This window comes from Apodemus sylvaticus, chromosome 13 (assembly GCF_947179515.1).
Source record: "Apodemus sylvaticus chromosome 13, mApoSyl1.1, whole genome shotgun sequence".
NCBI lineage: Eukaryota > Metazoa > Chordata > Mammalia > Rodentia > Muridae > Apodemus > Apodemus sylvaticus.
In genome coordinates this window covers 34,353,215-34,366,944 of record NC_067484.1, presented here as the reverse complement: position 1 = coordinate 34,366,944, position 13,730 = coordinate 34,353,215, and the positions used below count along the sequence as shown (strand labels likewise).

The 13,730-nt window shown below is 41.1% G+C and overlaps 1 protein-coding gene across 1 annotated transcript in view; it reads right to left on the bottom strand.

Annotated features, from left to right (window-relative positions):
• Positions 1-13,730, bottom strand: part of Piezo2 (piezo type mechanosensitive ion channel component 2) — a 390,271-nt gene that overhangs the window by 146,021 nt on the left and 230,520 nt on the right. Inside the window, exon 5 of the mRNA XM_052155704.1 lies at positions 766-928. Coding sequence (XP_052011664.1) covers positions 766-928 — 163 coding nt within the window. The remainder of the gene's footprint in view (positions 1-765; positions 929-13,730) is intronic.

The following is a 13,730-nucleotide window of genomic DNA, read 5'->3' as shown; positions in this document are numbered from 1 at the left end:
TACTAAGCTCAAATCCAAATGGATCAAGGACCTCCACATAAAGCCAGACACTCTGAAGCTAATAGAAAAGAAACTGGGGAAGACCCTTGAGGACATCGGTACAAGGAGAAAGTTTCTGAACAGAACACCAATAGCGTATGCTCTAAGATCAAGAATTGACAAATGGGACCTCATAAAACTCACTTTTCTAAATAAAATATTTCCCCCTTCCAGAGCACTTTTAAAATAACTTGGTCCAAATATTCCGAATTAACACACTAACTAGGAAGGTAAAGTGAATAGTTACACAGTCACGGGGTGAAACTGCACAGGATGGAAAGTTCAGGGGGTAATTAAGACTATTTTTCTTCAAAAGTTACTGTGTACTACTTCTCAAAATATCCTGCAATGGCTCAGACCTGGAGAGCAGGGGTGTTGTAATGCCACGCCCATAACTTTCCAGGCTTGGCCACCTGACATAACACTGAGGCACAGCAAGGCCAGTTGATCACTGAGGTGACGAAAGCACAGTCAGGCTGTTCCTAACTCCACTCTGAGAGCCTCATGAAAGATGGGAATCACATGTCAATCACCTGAATCCTCATCAACAAGGTGTAGACATGAGCGTCTGTCCTGCAGCTTCACCCAGACGTCTCTGCCTAGCAACAATGCCCACTCCTGCCTCAGGCACAGGGATCCACTCAGTGCTCTGCAGACTGACCTCACTCAGCCTCACAGGAAAGGCCCTGGGGATGGAAGACGAGAGATGTGGGTGTTCACACTTACCAATTCTTCATTTTCACACTCGGAATTGAATTGGGCCACTTCTTCCGTGTCTGGTTTCTTAACAATGGTTCTGCAGACCAGCCAGATGGTCAGACTTGCAATGAACATCCCGATATCAGGCACAAACACCCTGATGCCATTACCAGCGTCGGCTCCCTTCAGGCTACGGGGAGAAGGAGACAGGAGGAGGTTATCTCACATCTGTATGGCAAACATCTTACCGCATACTCCAATCTTCTTAGTGATTTGAAATCAAGGATGTTTGTTCTGCCTAGCAGTTACCAGACAGCTCTGCACTAACTTCCGTGTCTTCTCAGATCTACTGAGATGTAGGCAGGTCTCTGTGCTCCCTGGGGGTTTCAGAGCAACAAAGAATGGTGGAGCTTTAGTGGTGCAATCGGGATACTTAGACAAAACCATAAGGAACCCCAATGGACCACTCTAAGCGTCCTAATAAATCACAGTGATGTTACACCGTATGATGCCTTTATCCATCATCTGGATGAAGCCATTTAAAAACCAATATGGAGTAGCTGTTAGAAGAGAGTATAATGCAAATAAGAGTCAAAGCCAGAGGGAAAGCAGAAAAAGTACTCCAAGAATCTTCCAGTCTAAAATCTCGTCCTTATTTTTATGCTTAGCTGACTTTGGGCTTCCATATCGCTCTAAGACAAGTCAGTCTAGTGTGTTTGTTTGCTTGTTTGTTTGTTTGTTTTCTGATCTTAGAGAAGTGATGTTCAAGTGAGGAGAAGCTTTGGGTTCAAGCCCAAGCCTGACAATGTACAGCTGCTTTGCACATTCCCACAATCCCCCACTCTTGTTCTTTGACAAAGACATTACACCATTTGCCTTCCTTCTCACATTTCAGTGAAACAAGATATGAAATCATGACTTCAGAAAAATAAAGATGGATATTGTATGTATTAAATGATGTGGATTTTTCTTTTGTAAAATATAAAACTCCTTTTCACTTACCCTGGTATTTTGAGAGAGCGGTATTAACTGGTTCTTAATACCAGTGAATGCTCTTCATGTTTATACAGCATGCATGGTTATAATTGAGATTCTAAGACAGGGTGTAGGTGTGATGAAAGAGGATTCAGTCAGAAGAGGAGGAAGAATGTGACCTTGGGGTAGAGGCTGTGACCTTGGAGCACATCCAAGGGCAGTTAGTACAGTACAAGAGGGTGGTATAATGAGTTGCTAGCTCAGCTAGCCAGCACATACCCAAGCTAAAATGTGTCTGGCAAAGCCCATACTGTTATGCAAAACAACTAAGGTGGCCAGCAGCCTCCAGACTTGCCACACTGATTGGCACATGCCACCCGCCAGGGCAGTCCTTCCACTGGAATGGATGAGAAGAGCCTCATACTCCCTTCGTTATGCAGGCATGTCAGACACGAGGAGCACATCCTACTGTGCTCTGCTAACCAACACATTGAGGCATCTGTCAGGAGAACTGAGGAAATGACTAGGGATCCAAGGGGAGAGTCAGTGAGTTACAGGCAGAGAGGCTGAGATGCTGTACCAATGGAGCAACTGGGATGTTCAGTGGAGTGGTTAAAAATGGAATTGCAAAGGCAGATTAGGTCTTTGAAGACATGTTTGCCAGAGATAAAACACAGCCAGAAACACGAAGCAAATGGTAGGTTGATGGACTGCACATTGTATAACTCTATATGTAATCCAAACAGTCAGACATCCCTTGATATGGAAAATGAGAATGCGCCGTGTTTCATTCGTTGCTTGTACGTACCCAAAAAGGATGTTTGTGGGTATCTACAAACACCAAGAGGGTGTTCAGTCCCATATGTAAGACTATGTGGTATTTGCATTATAACCCCCACACATTCTCTCTTAGAGTTTATTATTGCTAGGTAACTTACATCGCTAAATACAATGTTGAGTATATAGAAACATTTCCATTGTGTTATTTAGGGAATAAAGGCAAGATAAAAAGTTGGTAAATAGAACATTATCATTAATCATCTATGATTTACTGAGTAATTCCTTCATGCTAAGAGCTTTGCACATTTTATTCATTATAATCAATTACACACTGAACTAACACTAAAGTTTGAGAGGACTCTCAAGAGTCACACAGATGTAAAATAGGTTGTACTTCACTTCCTTAAAGATCCCACAAGTGACCTGAAAGACTGGCCTTCCTCCTGTAGGTCCTGGGCCTTCTCTTCTGCTCTTTCTGATATGTGTGTAAACTTGAAGAAAGCAAGAGCTACCTGTCAGGTGCTGTCTCTACTGTATGGGTGTCCCAATCACTTAGCCGCCCACTTTTAGGTTATGGTAATCTTTAGACTGGGGAACTAGAGTGACTTCTTTTTCATTCTCTTCTAGCTACATAATTTCTAAAAGTGACTCTTTGAGTTATCTTCTGAGCTACATGATATCCTCACTTGACCTACCTTCTGATGATGGCAACAGGCCTCCTTTTCCATCAGAAGTTGTACTGACTACAGTGCGGGGCCAAATGAACTATTAGCAACCAGGACAGATCCTAGTCCATCATTCTGTCTTAACAAGACTGGTGGGGACTCTGCCCTAAGATCTGTCTCTTGCTTACTCTCCTCTTTATCCTTACAGTCCAGCTCAGCTCTCTGGACCAACAGCATTCTGTTTTTGTTTTTGTTTTTCCAGATTAGCCCTCTGTCAATCAGGCTATTCAGAGGTTAGCTTTTAGAAGTATAAGACACGGCTGTGAAGCATGGATTGCTAGAAGAGGGCGTATAAAGGAGTTAAAGTCAGAAAAATAGTATGTCAACTTGGATAGGGGAAATTTCACAGGGCACCAACCTATATAAAGAGCTTTATAAAGACAAAGGCAACCATTGGCTGCTGCAAGAGGAGAAATCAATATTTTAGATGGTCAATCTCCCTCATAGGCTATCTAACCCAAAGTGGTTAGCCCTAAGCTATGTACATACAAAAGGTGCTCAGTAGGTTTTGTGTGTGTGTGTGTGTGTGTGTGTGTATGAGAGCATCTATGTAACAATAATAATTTTAAAAGAAATGATCATGAGGTATTGAGGGAGTAGATAGCAAGCAATAGAGTTGCATCAGAAGAGAGAAGAGTCAAAATAATGTATATATAGTATTTAGGTATGTACTTCTCAAAAATAAAAAAAATAAATATTTCATAAGAAGCCAGATATTATGGCTGTACCAGCCATGGTCAGGTTTTTTCAAGAAAGTCATAAAATCAGAAGTTTAAAGCATGGGGAGTTAACAAGGAACATGGCCACCAGGGCAACAGATGGGATAGCAGCAAAGACTCCTGGGAGGTGAGGTGCTTTCTGCACAGTGTGAGAGAGCTGGGCTCAGGACCCACAGGGGAAGAGGTCACTGTTCAAGTTGGAAGTCATATGAGACTTGTTCCTGGAAGGGAAATCATGGCAGAAAGGATGGATTTGAGAATATTTTTGTATATGTGTTGATTCAAATCAACAGACTTAGATTAACCAGCACCAGAAAGTAACATAAGTAAACATATGCATAAGGCTCTCCAAACTGATTATAAGCATAGGTTACTGAACACTTAACAACATATTAACCTTTATTTCAAGTAAACTGCCCATTTGGGAACAGTTAACCATGTTCCCAGACATCCTGTTTATATAAACCAGTGGGATTAATGTATATTTCTCAAGAAAATGGTAACCTGAATCATGATTTTCCCAGGGCACATGCCAATGACACATATCTCATATAAAAATGATGATTTAGTTTAATGTTAGACATCATCTTAAATAGCAAAGCATTTCCTTTCCAATCTTGTTATGATCTCTACGATCTTATTTCTTCATATAGCAATTATACTCTGAAAAAGGAATTTAAAGAAGCCACTGATTAAGACTACTTTCTGTGACCAATAGGACAGATTAAGTTATGACATGTTCAGTAACTGTACTATAAAGCCACCGGTGAAGACAAATGTATACTATGCCTACATCTATACATAGGTCTAAATCTATGAATCTGGATATGGTTCACAAATAAAATGGCGGTCAAGAAAAGTATAGCAAGTGTACAAAACACATAATGTTTAGAGATTTATGCCAAATGGACTAGACTGCCAAACATACATTTTAAGGTTTTAAGCCTGTTATAAACTGCAATAGGTACAAAAGCACATCTCCGGGCTATGTATGGTGGCATATACCTATAATACCAATATTCTGGAGGCAGAGAGAGAGGGATCTCTGTTAATCTGTGACCAGCCTGGTCTATATAATGATATGTTGGGCTGTTAAGGATGTATAGTGAAACCCCTGTCTAAGCATTTTTAAAGGCCTGTATTTTATGTACTGTACCATTTCTATTGCTGAGAATTCCTTGTGTAGAACACATCTGGAAGACATCTCTTATTGGGATCCATATTCCAGTCCACACCCAGAGAAAAGGGAAGACAGGTCGTGCTTGCATGGATCATCTCTTGTGTACAGTGTGGAAGCATTGCCTGATTTCATGTCAATAAAAGGCTGATGGCCTATTAGCAAAAGGTAGGAAGTAGAAGGTGGGAGTTCTGGTAGAAACACTGGAACTCTGGGAGATAGTCAGAGGCAGGAGATTCACCACCCAGAGTCTGAGGAAGTCAGACATATGAAACTGAGGAGGGGTAACCAGCCCTGTGGCAGACATATAATAGTTTAAAGGGGTTATATGAGTTACAAGCTTGTCAGGGAACAAACCTAGCAAAAGACCATCAGCATTGTTAAAAAGTAATAAATCTGTAAGTCATTATTCTGGACCTGGGGTGTGGGTGGAAAAGCCTGAGGTTACAAGTACTCATAGGCTTTATTTTTCTTAACATATACAATAACTCCTTATGGTCTTGCCAACTCTAAGAAGTCCTTTTGACTATGAAAACCCAAACTGACAAAGAACGGCAAAGTAGACAGGAACAGGACAGATGACAAGAAATGCGGCATCTTGGGTGCTGAGGAGGAACAACAGGAAAGATCACCCTACAGAGATGGGATGGGGTGTCCAGGGGGGCTGAGCTCACTGTAGAGGAACTGTAGAGGTACTGGACTGTGCCAGGATCTGGGTTCCATCCCCAACACAGAAAGAAAAAAAGCACAAAAGTCAATGCCGTTCCATGCCATTGACCTCAGGGGGGCAGACCCTCTGGGACAGAGCTGGCAGAAAGGTCAACCACAAGTGAATTGTGTTAACACAATTAAATCACCACATGGCCACCCATTAAACAAATTAGAGCTAGCAAAACGCCTTCACATAGGTTTCTGGGAGTTTCTGGTGCTCACCCAGCATGAACTGTTAGTGCCCTGCTGTTTACCTTAAATAGGGCTCTGTATGTGCCCCTGAGTGGCCTTCAGTGACATCAAGATCATGGAATGATTGCATATCTAATTACAAAATTTTACAAACCTAAGACCTACTCTCTCTCTCTCTCTCTCTCTCTCTCTCTCTCTCTCTCTCACACACACACACACACACACACACACACACACACACAGTATTCTAATTTAATATTCATCTCCCCACAGATAGCCAGTCACGTGAATCAGAATAATGTATTTGATGTGAATGGAGCAAATCTTAAATTAGATTTACAATTTCTTTCAGTACTCAAGTCAAGGATTTCTATAATTAATGACTCATAATGACTCAGTCTTAAAAATCCAGGATTGTTTTGTTTCTGTGAAATTGAAACGAAGCCCTTTTCTCCTAGTGAGATAAGAGTTAAGCTCCAGGCCATAATTATCACAGGGTATAGTTTGTGCCCCTATTAGTTCCTGGATTTGGATACGATAGAGCTATATTGCTAAACATTTCAATCCTCTTTTGCTCACTGCCACAATCCCGCTGTGAACACACCTCTTTCTCATGGCAGTGTGCTGCTGGAAGTCACTTGTGTCATTTAGGAAGGATCTGTTCAAAGGATTGGTACCTTTGCATGGCTCAAGAGAGTCACAGCAGTGGAGGGGGCAGATGCAGGAGTCAGGGCCTTACCATTTGTCTGTGTGAGTGCCGCTCTCCTGGAGTGTGCTGCAGGTACCTGGCACCCGCACTCTCCCACTCTATGGTTCCTGAGACCATTGTCCTGGAGCATGGCCAGCCCCACATGAACCCATCGAGGGCAGCATACCAGTACCAGGGGGACTGGCAATCGCTGCAAAGCAAGTCTGTCTCCATTTGACCACTGACGCACTACCAGCACTCACTACTGCTGCTGACCAGCATAAACAGAGGGAAGAAAGAAAACAGAATCCAGGAGCAGGGCCACAGACACTCATCCCTTTTGTTCCAGGTCTGTCTTGGTAAGATCCGGAACCAGGTCCAGCGTCTGCAATCTAGAGCCCTCTCTAGTCCCTTGGTCCCATGCCAGGACTCCCTTCTTATCTGCATCTTCTGCCTAATCCTGTGGTCTCTCTGAACTATCTCTTTCCTGGAGTCCCTTTGACATCTTTTGTTAGTGATGATATTGTCTGACTGGTGAAGAGGCTGGGCCCATTGGATTTAGGCTTATAAGGGCAATGCTATTGGCAACCAAACATATTAGTCTTGGAAATGGAGAGATGGTGCCCTGATTGTGAACATTGGCTGCTCTTCCAGAGGACCTGGATTTAATTTCCAGCACCACATGGTGGCTCACAACCACCTAAAACTCCAGTTTCAGGGGATCTACATCCCTCTTTGGCCTTGGTGGGCACCAGGCACATGCACAACGTGCACAGACATACATGAAAGCCAAACATCCATACAGAATAGTAAAAAAAAAAATAGAAATAATAAAAACCTCAATTATGCAACCAATTGACTGCTGCATTAACCATCTTGAAAAAGATGAAATTAATTTTGTTGAGAGAGACAGTGGATGACAACAGGAGAGAAAGACATTTCTCTCCTCATAAATATTGGACAAGAAAAACTAAGAATTTTTGTGTGTCATGACTCAAATATAGCAAATAATAAAGTAATCAGCATGAACTCTGTACTCTACAAGACCTCAAAGTGAACCCCATTCCTCCTGAATTAACTCAACAAATGGGTGTGAATGTCTTGGCAGACAATGTCATGGATACTGCAGTTCATATCACAAGAATTTTGGCAGGCTACATTGACAGTGTTGAGGAAGACATTGGCTTTTCCAGGGTAGAAAAGGCTGAGAGAGAAAGTCCTGAAAAGGCACAGAAAGGTGTATGTAGTGTGTGTGTGTGTGTGTGTGTGTTGTGTGTGTGTATTGTAATGTGCAGATGCATGTGTGGAAGTCTAAAGGCAACACCTTTTTTTTTTTTTTGAGACATGGTCTCACTCACCCTAGACCTTCCTTGCAGTTTAGTCTAGACTCTGTGGTCAACAAGCCCTCAGAATCCACCTGTCTTAGCCCAACACACCACTAGCACTGGGGTCACAGACATGTACTGCTACATCCAGCTATCATGATGTTCCTGGAGATTCAAATGTAGGTTCTTATAATTACTTATTTTTTGAAAACATTGAAACTAAATGTGTATTGTAATGGATCATGAAACAAACTGTACTTCTCGGAGTAGTCACATTAAAAAGAGAGGTTGAAAGCTGTTCTCTAGGGAAACTCTTTCCTACTGGGTGGGAGTCTATAGAGAAGAGAGATGAAGATAATATAATTTCTATGTTCAGATTTCTAAGAATTAGATGTGCTTCATAAGCCATATTTCTCAACTCTCCAAAAGCATGTGTTATGGGTATAATGTAGTATCAGAGGCAGACAGCAGGCCACCACATGTGGAGAGCATCCACATCAAAACAGTTTTCCCTAAACCAGTACATGTCTGTCACCCAAGTGCTGGTGGTGTGGTAGGATGAGACAAGTGGGTCCTGAGACTTTGTGGACCAGGAAGTCTAGCCTAACTGGCAAGTTCTAGGCTAAGTGAGAGAAATGTCTTGAAAATATAAGGTGTTGCCCTTGGACCCCCCCCCATGAACAATACACTCTGTCTCTCTCTCTCTCTCTCTCTCTCTCTCTCTCTCTCTCTCTCTCTCTCTCTCTCTCTCACACACACACATGTCTCTGAGTTTGGGTCAGGTAAGATTTGCCATCAAAATTAAGGCAAAAACTTTTAGTTGCCATTTGAATTTTGAAGTCACAAGTGAGTGATTTCAATGTTTTTACCCATGATAATTATAACTAATAAATAATAAGCTGTACAATATAATTGATAACAGCTAAAGAACTAAAACATTAGCCCATAACTGGAAACCTCAGTGACATTTTAATTGCCAAAGGTAAGAAAAGAGGGCACCAGAGGCAACAGAAATCATTGTGCCATTAAATAAAATGCAGGTTGATTATTTGTTCCTGACTGATGATAATTGGCAGTATCATTAGCATTTTACAGGACCTATAGATAATCATTATCATAAAGATGCCCTTTAAAGGGGATTAATCCTTGAGAGTTGAAATTTCATGGTATTTGACAAACATATATTTATTATATCAACAAATGTGGGCATTTAAAATATGTCCATGTAACAGTTGGTACTTTTTCTAATATGACTCGTGGAGGTAAAACCACCTTAGATGCCAAGAATCATTTATTATGCATCTTCTCCTTTCTATGCTCCCATTATAACTAAAAACTGATAAAGGTCCTGCTTATATACTAGCAAAGATTTTAAGGAAGTTTGCAATTTATGGAACATTATCTCATTACTGGAATCCCTGACAACCAATAGGGACAAGCTATTGTGAAATGACAGGATCACATAGTTAAATGACAAGTTTTAAAAATAAAATGGGTCATAAACACCTACCTAAATGGTACATTGAGCCATGCTTACTTCAAACTTTTTCACTTTAAAGGAGGATAACACTTCTGTTTCTAATCCAAAGCATTTTGGCCTAAAGGAGATATAGCCTAAATATACATCAAATGGAAAGACCTAGAAACTAATCAGGGAAGAGAGCCAGATGTTCTTCTGAGTGATGTTTTGCTTATGTCTTCATTCATGAACCGAATGCCGTCTCAGATGGCTCCTACTCCAGTGCATATGATTGGGACAGTATCCCAGAGACCACTGTAGAAATGGAGTGTCTGAAGACTGATAACGAACCCATCAAGAGGACATGTTCCAAGAGGAAGATTTTAACTTCTCAAGCCAAGGCCATGGGGAGACATCAAGGACCTCAAAATGATGTTGTTATATTTGCTGACTCTATTACATGTTAATTCTCAGCTTGCCAATACAGAATACAGATGATTTTTGTCAGGAGGGATAAAAGGCACATCTTTAATAGAGAACATGGTATGATGTTGTTTCGCCATATTAAGAATTGTTTTTATCTTTTGGGGCCAGTTGCGTGGACAAAAGATGATACACAAATATTAGTCACATAAATGAAGGATTTTTGTTTGGACTAACCTAACTGATCATTCCAAGTGCTATAGTACAGGTTTTTTTTTTTTTTTTTAAAAAAAAACACATTTAAATACTTTGAGAGTGAGTGGAAACTATAGTTGTATGAAGATAAAGAAAGGAATATCTGATGTATTCTTTACTGAAGTTAATATCATTGTACCCACAATAGAGATTACTGTTGTCAACTATTTGTAAAGTAACATCTGGTGTCATTTGGTGCTGCCTCATTGTATCAGGGGACACCTGTCTATTCCTGAGCTCTTAAAAAGAAATTTATATGGCATAAAGTTACTTGCATGTATATGCCTATTGTACAAGTAACAGGAGACACAGTAGAATCCACCTGTTCCCATATCCATAGGACTTCCTTCAAAATTTCTGTTAGTGGTGTTTTTCAGTCAAGTTGTTTTTAAAATGTACTTATTTTCATTCTTATCACAATTCTACCTCTAATCCTACCCTTCCCCGTGGTAAACAATGGCCTTTGGGATGAGCTCTCTGGGTGGAGGCTGATGTGTATACTGCCCTTACTGTGGGTTATAAAGGCTTGTGTGTGGTAGGCCATATTGCACCCATTTTTCTCAATACGTATGTGCAATTGATCAAGATAATTAAGAGAGATCACCCTGAAAATTATGATACTTCTTTGCATCTATTAGATTCTGTAATGGTTGTTGACACATTTTTTTTATTAGCAGTCTCAAGAATGATTAATGGAATAGAAAGAGATATTTGGAGAACAATGGCTATATGATTAGTATAACTAGTCATGTTATAGAAAAACTAATGTTAGTAGAAGTAAATCAATAGATGAGTGAATTGAGAGCCATAGTTTTATAAAATAGAGCTACTATGGAATATTTGTTGCTCAAGCATAATCTTGGTTGTCAACAATTGCCTGGCATGTGTTCTTTAAAGTGTCAGAATCAATGGCCAAATGGATGAGCTGAATAAGAAGATATACAAACTTTCTCAAGTGAACTTAGAACTGCCATCATGGTTAAGACCATGGCTCTCTGCCAGGTATTGTTATATTTTTGCTATGCTTGCTTGCTTGCTTATAATAAATTAGCCATGCAAGCAATGCACTGGGCCTTGGCCTGTGTTAGAGTCACAATTTTTTCTTTAAAAAAATGAGGTTCTGAAAAGGTATAATTTTTTGTGTTTGGGTGAAATATTCTATAGATATTGTTAGCTCCATTTGATTCATAATGTCTGTTAGTTTTATTATTTCTCTGGTTAGTTTTTGTCTGCATGACCTGGCAATTGGTGAGAGCTTTAGTAATGGTTGTTGTTGTTGTTGTTGATAACAAATGAGGGTACTCTTGTGTTTTGGGCATAAGTGTTCAGAAGTGAGATATCATCTTAGTAGATTTTTCCTTTGATGACTATGAAATGTCCTTCCCTGTCTTGTGATTAATTTTGGTTGAATGTCTGTTTTATTAGCTATTAGAGTGACTACTCCAGCTTGCTTCTTAGGTCCATTTGGAACCCTTTATTCTGAGGTAATGTCTATCTTTATTGCTGAGGTATGTTTCTTGTATGTAGCAGAATGATGGATCCAGTTTTTGCATACCAAACAGCATACATGGACTGGACCTGGGCCTCCTCACACATATGCAGCAGATTTGCAGCTTGCTCTTCATGTGGGTCCCAAACAGCTAAAGTAAAGGCTATCCCAAAAGCTGTTATCTGTATGCGGGGTTATATTCTTCTGTCTGGGTGACATGTCTGGCTTCAGTGGGAGAGAATGTGCCCAGCCACAGAGACTTTATGTGTCAGGGTGGGGGATACCCTGAGGCTCCCACCCTTGAAGAGGAGGATTGTGGGAGGGGGTACATGGAAGGCAGGGCAGTGAGCAGGCATTGAATGTTAAGCACAAACGCTTGTTCCTTCAAGAGAAGGAATGAAAACCTGTTCTCCACCCAGAAGGCTGAAGTAGACATGCTTCCTAGCTTGGAGACCTTGGAATCTGTGTAGCTGGAGACTCTCCTCTGGCACTGGACCCTCTCCAGACCCTTCTTATAAACTTGCCTTTCTCAGTCAATCTATAGAATCTATCTTTGTGGAAGGTGTCACCTGTACTTTACAAAGAGTTTCCATGCAGTGATGTGCAATCTGTATTTAGCTTACTTTGTCCTTCAAGGAGATTTACATATGTGCTTTGTTGTACATGTGAGAGACTGTGTTATCTTCACCACAAGAATATTTTTCAGCATTCGTTCAAATACATCTTTAATAAAACTACTTGGTATCAGACACCCAATGTTTGAACCAACGCTGGCAGGAGAGTCATGTTGGGTGGACGAGACCCTCCCACTCCAATGACACACCTTCAGGAAATGTCATTTCCAGAGAATCTATGTAAATCCTCCTGAGTTCCTGACGCCTCGAAGCATTAGTTTGTGAAGGAACAGAAAAGCCAAAGTCTATTATTCTGCTTACAAAAGAACAGACCCAAGCAGCAAAGCCACCAGAACAAAACTCTGATCAGTGGCTTTGGAGGGACAGAGAAGGTCACACAGAAGGGGTAAGACAGAGAAAGAAGAAAACCCAAACTTGTGGCAAGGTGAAAATGAATAGTGACTACTCATTAATAGCTCAACTCTAACAGGGCCTCGGTACAAAAGGAAGATCCTGGACAGGCTACAGCTGTGACTGTGTACCTGTTGAAAATGACATTGATAGTGTAGCAAACATAGCAACAGTTCATGGCCACAACGTCGAAATGTCACTTGTCAAAAAGAAATACAACCCAGAGGCCCTTGAGTCTTCTGGAGCTTCCCAACAGAAGCTGCTGCTGGCCCTTTCCCGGGGATTTCCCTGCTAACAAACTTTATGCCAAGGATAAAATTAACAATGCTGGATGCAGTGTGGACTGCTGCTCTTGTGAATTATCTTACTTGAAATTCTGGGAAAATATGTTTGAACAGTTCAAGGTCAAAGACAAAAGTACTGAATTATGGGTTTGCGGCTAAGATATTGGGATACTTTCTTCTAAACAAAGTAACTTTCTAAAGTTATTCAAAAATAACTTTCTGTTATTTTCATAAATTAACAACAGAAAGCACTCCTAGAATGAGCCACAGCTCTTATAATTCATATGCTTTTATCTTTGGACACAGCCTGTTTCCAAGAGGGGAACATCTGCTCCAGCTGGACCACATTTCCCAGCCATGTTCGTTCACACTCAAACAGGTCAAGTCACACCCATCCTGTATATTGTTCTTGTCACCCCTGTATACGTATCTTTCCTAGTGACAATAGGAACCTTCTCGGTTCACCAAGATGCAAACTGCTTCCTGAGTCCTGTCTCTTGATTCCAGCCCAACTCTGCTTTTGTCTGTGTGGCCCTTGGCAATGCAGTCTGATGCTGAGCAGCCGGCCCTGTGCTCTTCCATGACTCTCACAGGTCAGTGGCTTTCTCTAGCTTCTCTAAGAGACACAGTTTGAGCTACTGCGTCTGCATGGCTACTTCTCCACTCAGGATACCTCAGACAGCTTTTGTGGCTCAGAAACATGGACCATTGGCTGTAGGCTCTTTCTGGTTTGATGAGCAGGGCAAGTCAGTGACCTTGTGACCT